This window comes from Microcebus murinus, chromosome 6 (genome assembly GCF_040939455.1).
Source record: "Microcebus murinus isolate Inina chromosome 6, M.murinus_Inina_mat1.0, whole genome shotgun sequence".
In the NCBI taxonomy this organism is placed as follows: domain Eukaryota; kingdom Metazoa; phylum Chordata; class Mammalia; order Primates; family Cheirogaleidae; genus Microcebus; species Microcebus murinus.
The window spans coordinates 1859176-1869756 of record NC_134109.1 but is presented as its reverse complement, the minus strand read 5'-3'; the positions used below and the strand labels follow the sequence as shown (position 1 = coordinate 1869756).

General features: G+C 64.4%; 1 protein-coding gene across 2 annotated transcripts in view; it reads right to left on the bottom strand.

The window, feature by feature from the left end:
- Positions 1–8603: 8603 nt before the first annotated feature.
- The window catches only part of BRF1 (BRF1 general transcription factor IIIB subunit), a 63277-nt gene continuing 61299 nt past the window's right edge, over positions 8604–10581 (bottom strand). For both annotated transcript variants that reach the window (XM_012746448.3, XM_012746449.2), the window contains exons 17-18: positions 10184–10355; positions 8604–9942 (exon numbers count right to left, since the gene is read on the bottom strand). In XM_012746448.3, coding sequence (XP_012601902.1) covers positions 9905–9942; positions 10184–10355 — 210 coding nt within the window. In that variant the 3' untranslated portion in view covers positions 8604–9904. The remainder of the gene's footprint in view (positions 9943–10183; positions 10356–10581) is intronic.

Genomic DNA, 10581 nt, shown 5'->3' with positions numbered 1-10581 from the left:
CATGGGTGCCACTCCTCATGGAGTGTGTCTCTGGGCATCGCTGACTCTCAGCAGGAACCCAGAGTGTGCTGCCCTGGCAGAGCCCACCCTCGACCCCACCCCAGCACCCTCAGCCAACTCCCCTGGGACCCCTGTGGACAAGGATGAGAATGGGAGTTGGGGAGGCTCCCCTTGGTCTGGCCATGCAGAGCACCCCCCCAATCTAGGTGGCAAAGGATCCAGACATCTCAGGGGCCTGCCCTCCCTCAATTCCCCCCTTCCACGGGGCTCATGCAGGTTTTGGGCATACCTCTCCCACGATGCTGAGCCGCACCCCACAAGTGCCTGCAGAAACTGCCAGAGGCTCAGGCTCCCCACCCAGCCCCTGGCCCACCCAGTGTCTGGCAGCACTGCCTGATGGCCAGGGCCAAGGCTGTCCCCAGCTTTCAGAGCCTACCAAGTGTGCAGCTGCATGCGGTGCACCGCTGTGCATGTGTGTGTACAGGTGTGCTGTGTGCCCAGTGGCCGGGCCATGTGGCCACCACACATCTCCCCAGAACTCCCAGTTGGGGTCAGTGTGGGTGCCTGGAAAATTTTGTCTCTGAACAGCAGCCCCACCCCAGGCCAGGCAGGGCACGCCAGCCCAAGGGACCACCCACAGGCCTTGAAGGCCACCTGCAGGCTGTTGAGCCCCAGATCCACCCCCCCATCTTACAGGCCCTGAAGTTGGCCCCACCTGAGCCCACTCCTCCACACCCCCCCCTTCCCTAACCACAACCACACGGCCCCTGCTCAGACCCTTCCCCAGGAGCCAGCCCTGCCTCCTGCTCCCAGTGCACGCCCGGCCTCTGAGCCCTCTTCACGTTCTCCCCAGCGGCCAGCGGGAGCTGTCAGAAGCAGGGACTCAGCGTGGGCTCTGCTCTGGCCTCGCCCTGGTGCCTGCCCATCAGTGGCCAGCAGGGCTCCATTTTCCCGGGCCGTCTGCTGCAGTCGGCCCGCCTGCTCGATTTCTCCACACAAGCCTGTGTCTGCGGACCTCTGCACGCACAGGCATGAGCACACGGGTGCGGCTCAGAGTGTCTCCCCTGCAAAACACCACCAGCCTCAGAGCAAATGCTCTGTTATGAGGCTTTGTCAACTCTCACGCTTATTCAGTGAATGAATTCATGAATGAATGAATGAGAAACATGTACTTTCCAGAGTCCTGTGTGTGGCTGGAGGGAATGTTCTGGTAAGGGATTTTAAGGGAGGGAAACCGGGAGGCAGTGAGCCCTCAGGGTGATGTGGGGAATGGCAGCCCCCTCCCCTCCCCTTCCCAGCCTGGAGTCCGGGAATGCAGGGGAGGGGCACACAGACAGAGACCTTAGTCTTTTCCACTGTCCCTGTCGACATGCACGTGTGCATATGTGCCCTCCCTGGGCAGGCTGCACCCAGTGCTGACTCTGGCTTGACCTTGGCCCACAGCACCCACTTCCATCCATCTGCCAGGACCTTCAGCCACCTGCAGTCAGGCCCGCCAGACACTGCCGTGGTGCTGGAGTCTGCCCCCCGTCCTTCCACCCCAGGGATGTCCCTGCAGCAGCCAGCTCAGCTCCTGCTGTTGAGGCTGGGGCCATGGTGGCCGTCCCCCTGCAATAGGCTAGACAGCCAGGCCCCGCTGAGGTGGGCACCTGGCCGCTGACATTGTTGTTCACATGGGAAGAAGCAGTTACTCAGTTGGGCTGGTGCGAAGGCCCCCCAGCCACCAGGGCAAGGCGGCGCCGTGGGTGGGAAGCAGGCGTTTCCCAGCACCGTCCGGCAGGGCGGGCATTGCCTTCACCAGCCAGGCATGGCCAGGCCTCTGTCTGCCACGGCCTCCTGGGCTTCCAGCTAACCAGCAGGGCTGGCCCCTGGTTTTGGCTTTGCGGAGAGTGGGAGTGTGTCCTCCTGTAGTGCATGGTGATTTGCCCGCGACACTCCGCTTGGGCTCTCCCGCCTGCGAGCTGGCCTAGGCTGCAGGCCACTTCCTCTACCAAGGCCCTTGGAGCTGCCCGAGGACCGCCCTCTCCTCCCATTGCCGGCTGTGGCTCCTCCCTGCCAGGGTCAGCTGGGGTGGCCAACAGAGAGCACTGCAGCATGAGTATCAGTGCCGGATCAGGGTCAAGGTCAGGGTCAGGGTCAGGGTTGAGATCAAGGTTGGGTCCCACCAGCCTGGGGCTCCTGCCCTCACAGTCCCAGCTGAGCCCATTGTGTGGGGACAATGGCTTCCTGAGCCAGGTTCCTCTCCCGGCAGGAAAACCATAAAGAGCCTCTACTCTGCCACCTCCCACTCGCACCCCTTTGAAGGGCCTGGGCAGGCCCCAGGCATGGACTGTAGCCTTGGAGTCTGTCCCTCAGCCCCAACTCCTTGCCAGACTGGCCCAGGCCCAGGCCTCCCTAGGGACCGGCCAGCCCACCAGGCACGTAGCACAGGACGGCAGGGACAGGTACTGACCAGCCAGGGCAGCAGCTGGCGCCGTGCAGGCAGTGGGCCCCCAAACATGGCGCCAGAGCTTGGCAAGGATGCAGAGTCAGAGGCCCTGGCTCAGGACCCCGTCCTGGAGCTCACCACAGGCTGGAGACTCCCAAGGACAGAACCCACTGATGTCTCTCTTTGATCCCCAAGGGCACATCTGCAGGGCGGCTGAGCCCTGTGGGGGCTGACAGTTAAGGGCCTCAGAGGGTGTTGGCCCTGGGGCAAGCACTCCGAGGCTGGGCAAGAGTAGGGCCCCAGGACTCCAGGCCTGGAGAGGGGCTGTCTGTCCTCACTGGGACAGGGGACACGAAGAGGGGCTGCCCCACAATGTCTGTGTCCCTTGACCCCAGCCTGGAAAATTCTCCCCACTAAGCCCAGCTGGCCCTGGGGCACCACCAGTGTAGGCTGCAGAGTTGGGGAATACAGACACTGAGGCCAGTCCTGCCATGGGGGGCACAGCTGGGGGCTCTCTGGGGTCACAAGCAGGGGTAAGGTGGGGGCTCTGGCCATGCACTCAGCTCAGTGGCCATGTGTGGAGGGGGCAGTGGGGGCCCCTGGGCAGAGAAGGGGCTGGGAACTCCATAGTCCCCTTGGGGCAGGCAGTTTCCGGAAGCCCCCGTAGCACACCGGGAGCTGGGGCTCCAGGTTGCTTTCTCTACATGCCCTGCTGTCCTGCCCACTGAGGGGCTCCTCAGACCCCAAAAGGGAAGGGGGTGCAGAGGAAGGCAAGAAGCCCATGCTGTGTGGGGCGGGGCAGGGTTCCTCTGATGACAGCAAGGGCTCGTCGTAGACCTTGAGTGATGCTAAAGGGAATAAAGGCATCTTGGTGGGCCTAACGAGGAAGACATCCAGACGGAGGCACTGCACAGTTCTGCAGTTTCAAAGCTAGGTGGGCTTTGTGCAGGTAATTGGGGGAGGCAGCGGCCCCCTGCCCGCCTTGAGGTTGTGCCGCATGTGGCCACCAGGGGGCGGGCCAGCCAGGTCTCCGGGACTAGCCGGCTCTGCAGGCGCCCATCCACGCAGGCGCAGTGAGCCTTCAGAGCGCTGTCAGCTGTCTCAGTGTCTTCAGTGACCCCAGAGCTCCGCTCCCAGCCTTCCTGCTAGAGACCTTTGCAGGGTACCCTCAACTCCACCCTCTCCCAGCAGGGCCTGGGACCCCCGCCTGAGCCAAGGGTGTTGGGAAGGGGGTACTCAACACTCCTCTGGGCTCGACTTCCTTGACCCAGGGGAGCAGGTGGCAGGCCCTGGCCCCAGCCAGTGACAAAAGAATCCCCCCACTCTTGGCCCCAGGCCTGGCAGCCCCTCCCCACGCACCAGCCCCCGCCCCACCAGCAACAGGACACCAGGGTGCAGAAGGGCCTGGAAGAGGGGTGCAGTATGCTCCGTCAACGTCTCAAGAGACTCGGCCTGCAGGAGGCTGGGGTGAGGGGATGAGAGGAAGAGGGGACAGAGGTATTGCTGTCGCCTAGGCCTTGCCCTGGGAAGACAAGCTGGGGTGGAATGGTTTAGGGGCTCATGACAGTCCTGTACAGGTGGGGGTGGGACTGATCCCTAGCAGGGCATAGAGGGGGCTCTGGGAGGCACTGGTGTGGGCCTGGGGCAGCTGGTGGCAGAGCCCAGACATGGCCTCAGTGGACATGTGTCCTCAGGGGCTGCCCATTACCTGTGCCTGCTCCAAAGAAGCCCCACTAGCCCTGCTCCCCACTTTGAGGCCCACCGCATCCTGCCTGCACGGGGGTGCTGCAGAGGAGGGAGGTGTGTGGGCACAGCCTGGAGCACACAAGGCCAGGGCTGCTGAGTGGGAAGGCCTCGGTGTCACTGATGGCTGGTGGCAGTGGGGCAAGGGACAGAGGGCAGATAGAGGGCCACCTGGTGCCAAGACCAGCTCAGCATGTGGCCCAGACCGGAGGCTCAGGAGCACAGACCACGCCTGTGGGTCTAGTCCTCTGGGTCACAACAGCTCCTCTAACCTCTGCCCCGGGACAGGCAGAGGCCAAGACTCTGCCCACCCCTGCCTGAGCACTCAGCACTGGCCTGGCCAACCCCCTTCTTCCAGGGCCTGGGGCAGTGAGTGGGCACGCTGCAGTGCTCTGCCCACAGCGCCTTACCCCCCCCCCCCCGTCCACCCTGCTGAGGAGGAGGCTCAGAGTGGAGGAACTGGCGCAAGGCCCTGGTGTGGGCTGGGTAACTAGCCAGAGACACTGGACATGCCCTGGCCCGCCCTCCCCGTGGGGAGTGGGTGCAGCAGCAGGCCTGGGGACGCGGGGCTGTCACGGGCCCTGCAAGGAGCAGCGTGCTTAGGGGCACCCACAGGCCCACAGGGGTGTGAGGTTCAGCCAGCATCTGGGCTGGACCAGGTCCTGCTGGAGCCCACCCATCCACCTGGGGCCAGCACCCTGAGTGTAGTGCAGGGGCTGCAGACCTTCAGATGTGCATGGGTTAGGGCACGTGTGTGCACGCACCAGCACGTGGTTATGAGCAGATGGGGGCAACAGTACATGCATGCATACGAACTCACACACGTGCATGCACACTAGGGTGCAACGAGCAGTGAGCACGTGTGCGCGTGGTGTGCATGGATGGCTGTATGCATACAAGCATTCGTGTGTTTCTCTGTGTGGCTGGACATGTGCCTGCACACATATGTGCCCATGTGAGCAACCCACACTGGCCCGTGGCTACCCCCATTTCTTGCTCCCCACCCCTGCATGGGGGTGCTGGCAAAGGCAAGGCGGTCTCGCAGTAGGCACGAATGGGCACGAGCCTCCCACCGAGGCCCGTCTGGAGCTGGGCTGGACATGTGCACTTCCTGATGGCCCTGCCACCCTGCCGGGACCCCGCACCTCACCGCTCAGTGCAGTGTGTGGGGAGCTGGACGGAGCTGAGCAGCTGGGCCTGGCTGGCCTCGCCCCCCAGAGGTCCCAGGATGCAGCACCAAACTCCAGACTCAGCCGGGACCCCCAAAGGAGGCACGTGTGCTCACAGGTGCACACACAAGCCCATGTGCACATGCGTGCAACTTGCCCCAAGGACAGCCACGGTGTGACATGGGACGCACTGTAGTCACGTGGGGTCTGCACTATCCCCAGCACTGACAGGGGTAGGGCTGGGCTCAGATTTGAGGGGCAGACTAGCCCCTCCAGGCTGCTCCCAGGCATCATGGTGATGGGCAGGCCGCTGCGTCTGGGCCTCAGCAGTGAGCCTGCAGTCCCTGGCCAGGCCTGGTAGCTTGTGTCCAAGGGTGGGTACAGCCAGGACCCTGGACCTCTGACCCCCACAAAAGTGGGTGGCTGTCAGGACAGGTGTGGGGGAAGCCACTTCCCAGGTGGGCCACCTTAGGTGGTCACTCCAGCTCCTGTGCCTGTCCGGCCTGAACTGTGAGACCAGGATGGAACCGGTGTCTGCCTCTCAGTAGCTGTGAGGAGTGACTGGTGCTGGCGGGGACCAGGGCAGGCAGTGAGCGAGGCAGCACCCATAGACAGCCACCAGGCCCAAGGCAGAGCAGGCTCCAGGCACACCTGGCACAGCAGAGAGGCCTGGGGGTGGCAGGGGGCACAGGAGATGGGAATGAGGACTGTGTGGGACACAAGTTGGGGGTGCCCCTGGCAGAGAGATCACATGGCTAGCTGCCAGATGCAACCTCAGCTGGAACTGCATGGCTGCCACACCAGGGCAGCCACAGGCCATCAGAGAACCTCCAGTGACCCTGACCCATGGGGTCAGAGGGGAGGCTTCCGAGGGCCCTGTTCTCACCAAGGGGCCTGGGGCTACCTTGGCCCTGTGTCCCTCCCTGTCTGGGGCACCCAGGAGGCTTCCAGAGCCCTTGTAGCACCCACTCCTGTGATGTAGGCTGTGGGCAGGGCCTCTGACCCAGCCTGCAGCCTGCAGGGGACAGCCACAGACCTCGTGCCCCACAGGACCCAGCTGAGGCCTGGTCTGCCCCTCACTCAGGCCTGTGATAGGAGCTGGGCCTGCAGTCATGGCCAGTGACATGCACTGTCACTGTGAGACTGCCTCCCCCCGGAACCACTCCCCTGGGCTCCTCCAAAGGTGGGCACACACCCCAGCAAAGCCCTGGTGCCCACCACACAGCTGCTGGGCACCTTGTGGTTGTTCCAGAGCCTACCCTGGTGTAACCCAGTATGCCCATGGTGGTGGCAGTCACCAAACACCAGGGTCCTCAGCTAGCTGTAAGACCCTCGGAGGGTGCCTCCTCTGGGCAGTCTCCCTGTAGGTGGGCAGGCTACAGGGAAAAGCAGAGGGGAGGCTGGGAGAAGCGGGGCTGCTGTCTGCTCAGGGCGCAGGTGTGCACACCTGGCAGGGCCCAGCCTAGAGTGCAGCAGTCACAGGGACAGCTGGCAGGCAGAGCTGAGAACAATGGTGTGGAGCTGCGGGCTGCGGCGGCAGTGTGCTCTGGTCCTGGGCCTGCAAGGACGGGGCCAGGCTCTGTGTGGGCTTCGGGGCCCAGGAAGCTGCTCAAGGCAGGCCCAGAGCAGCTGCAGAGGGTCATAGCTGGCCAGGCACCACCACAGGCTTTGGTCATCCCCCATGCCAGGAGGGGGCATACAGATGTGGCCCCCAAGCCTCCTGTGGGACAGAGGTGCACAGACCCTAATCCCCCCTTGGGCGCTACACTCATGGCAGGGAAACTCCAAACACAGCCCCACTACATGGCTGCTGCTGCAGGGCCCTGCCCCTCAGCACCTCAGCTGCCCAGGAGCCCACGCCCATAGGGCACAGGCCTCCACTGCTTCAGGACCCCAGGCTGTCCCCTCACCCAGGGGACAGTCCTTCCCCTGCCATCCTGGGGCTTGAGTCCTGCACACTGGCCACTGCCTGGCCCACCTGTGCCCCTCGGCCTCGCACCGCAGCCATCCTTTGGGGAGCTGCCCTCCCCCTGTGGCCCCCGAGGGAGGGACAAGGCACAGCCTCTCCTGGCTCCCCTTCCCCTGGCTGTCTCATCCCACCTCCCTCCCTGCCCCTCCTCCCCTCCGGCAGGCCCTTCAGCAAACACACATCCCTGCTGCCGCGGCCTGCCCGGGACTCTTTCCTTCCCGGCCTTGCCAGTGGAAACGTCCAGCCAGAGCTGTGTCCGCCACGAACACCTGCCTCCAACACCCAGCTGCTGGGAGGCGGCTCGAACTCCCCTCGCGCTGAGCCCTCACCTCCACCTGGGCCCAGAGCCCAGCAGACAGTGCAACCAAAGCCGAGTTCCGCACATCCCGACCCCTGCGCTGTACCCGACTACTCCACACACACCCTAGGCCTTGATTCTGGGCTTTTCCACACTCCCCCACTAGGATCCAATGGCAGGTGTCACCCACTATTCCCCTAGAGCCCCCCACAACTGCCCTCTTCTGTCTCCACATGACCAGCCCTGTCACCGCAGGGCAGGTGCAGGCACCTCTAGCCCCTCGGGCAAGGCCCCAGGGCTCCTCTGCAAAGAGCCACTCCCTGCCCTGTAGCCCAGAAGGGACCCTCCCAGCTCTGCCCTTCACCTGGCACAGGTGCTGCCTCCTGTCACTCAGGCCCAGTGATGGCCCTGCAGGTGTGGCCCCATCCCGTCCTTTCCTCACTGCACACCTGTCCCTGGAGCCCTTTGGCTATCCCCACTATCCTGGAGGCCCGTAAGGGAGCTTGCCCATCCATCCCCGAAGCACACCTGTGCCCAGCCCATGCCCGGCCCAGCAGACACCGCAGACGCATGCCGACGTAGAGCCGCTGCCGTCCGGGGGCACCCCCTCCCCACTCACGGCAGCCTTGGCTTCCAGAGCCGCCTCTGTGGCCAAGTGCCGGGAAGGGCTGAGCCTGGCAGCCAGCAGCCCCAAGCTCTCGACCTGAGTCCAGTCCCGGCCTGAGCCCAGGTAGTCAGGACGTGGGGTCAGCAGGTGGGATGGGCATGGGGACAGCCCGTGGCAGGTGTTGGCAAAGCTGGAAGGGCTGGCTCTGAGGACATCCCCAGCTAGGGTTTCCCACGGCACACCAGGGACAGGTGCACCCAGCTGGAGGCCGACTCAGGCTCATCTCCAGCCTGCACTGCACGGCCCGCAAAGCCCGGCACGCCTGTGCCTGCCACCACAGGGCAGGCCACGGAGCCAGATGAGGAATCACAGACAACAGCCTCAGACAGTTTTCTTCAAGTAGCAGATCTCTGTTTCACTAAATCCATCTTCCCCCAGCCTTCTAGAAGTCAGGGATGCAGGCTGGCCACAGGGTGGAGGCAGAGGTGCACAGCCACGGGGACTCTGCTGCACTCTAGGGGTGCGGTCTGGCCTGCTGGAGGCCAAACAATGGGCAGGACGCCAGCCCACCCCACCAGGAGACTGAGGGCTCAGCCCCAGGACACTGTGGCATAGCTCTGCTATCGAGGCCACCCTCTCCTAAGGGGACAGGTTGGAGCCACATCCAGAGCTGGAAGCACCTGCCGTCCCCCTCGGGCACTGACGCCCGACCTAAGGCCCTGCAGGGGTCCTTGGCCTGCCAGTGAAGAGGCCTGGGCCTCAGGGCGGCTCAGGAACCCTGCCAGCCCTCCCTCCACGGATGCAGAGCCCAGTCCCAGCTCTGTGTGCCGCAGGTACGCTGCGTGCCAGGACACCAGGCAGGCTGGCCACATCGCCCAGAGAGCTGTACAGGCAGATGTGACAGAGCTGCCGGACTACACTCGTCCACCAGGCACAGCCGCACAGGCTCCTGGGTGGACCCCGGGGCCCTGGAGCTCCAGGCACTGCAAGGCAGTGGGCGGGACCTGAGGGCGGTGGGGTCAGGAGGAGGGGCTGCAGCTGGCGGCTGATGGCTATCTCCAGACCAACATGGCCACCCAGTATTGGGGAGCCACCAAGCGCCCACTGACCCTGGGGAGACCTTGACCTCCCACTGCCTTCCCTGACACCAGGCTCCAGCAGAGGGGCTGGACACAGTGCTTCTTAGGCGGACGGTGCGGGACCGGAGTGGAGCACTCGGGCCCAAGGCTCCAGAGCTGGGTCCCGGAGCCTGAGGGCCAGCACACTCAGCCCTCCGCTCCCTCGGACCAGCAGTGGGCTGCCTCATGCCTCAGTTTCCTTACATTGGGGACATGACTGCCCACCTTTGAGGGTTCTTGGGTGGGCTGAGGGCCAGCAGGCTGGGCCACGCTGTGGGATGCAGCCTTGGGCATTCTCAGCCCACGTCCAATCAGACACACGTAGAAGTTCAGTCTGGTTTCTCTTGCTAGGTAAAAATATTCCTTCCATTGCTTAAAACATGATCCCAATGGTAAGTACCACGGAGGCCACGTGTGGCCACAGGATGAACGTTGTGGAGCAGGTGGGGCGGCACTGGTCCCATTGCCTCAGTCCCGGCCCCGTGCCTGTGAGCACAGCTTGGGAGGCCCATGTGATCCTCAGGAGATACGCTGGGGCCACTGCCAGGGCCCTGCTGGCGTTGAGGCCATGCTTAGTAGCCTTCATCATCGTCACCGTCACAGCCGTAATCTGCAGAGCACAGAGGAGAATCAGGGAAGCCAAGGACCTCTGTGTGGTGAAGGGGCCCAGTTGCCATCCTCCTGTCCTGCCCCTGGGCCCCCGGTCCTGGCCGCGCCCTTGTGAGAATCGCGTACCTGCCCTGCTGACCTCGTCCCCACATAGCCCCCGCCACTGACGGGGACCGCCACCACCCATGCAGAGACACCCCACACCTGAGTCAGGCCCAGCCAACGAGGGCGCCCCCACCCACCGCTGCCGCCCATCATCTGTAGGGCGCTGACGCAGGGCTCCCCGTCCTCCTCGTCCGGGTCCTCCTCATCTGCCTCCTCGTCGGGGTGGTACGACACAGGTCCACTCTCCACCAGGACTGCCGCGGGCCTGACCGGCTCAGCTCCAAGGGCAGGGGGGCTCTGGAGCAAGGCCTTGAACAAGGAGGGGTCTGGGATGGCAGGTGGAACTGGGGCTGTCCTTCTCCCTGGACAGGCCTCAGCTACTCCTCTGGTCTCCCAGAGGCTGTGCTGGGGCTGTTCCTGGGGTGCTGACCCTGCTTGGCTGAAGCCCGACATGGAGGAACCCCAGAGCCTGGGAGCAGAGCAGGAGGCGGCGTGCCTGCTGGGCCCGCCTTGGTCGCCTTCCAGAGGTGGGTGC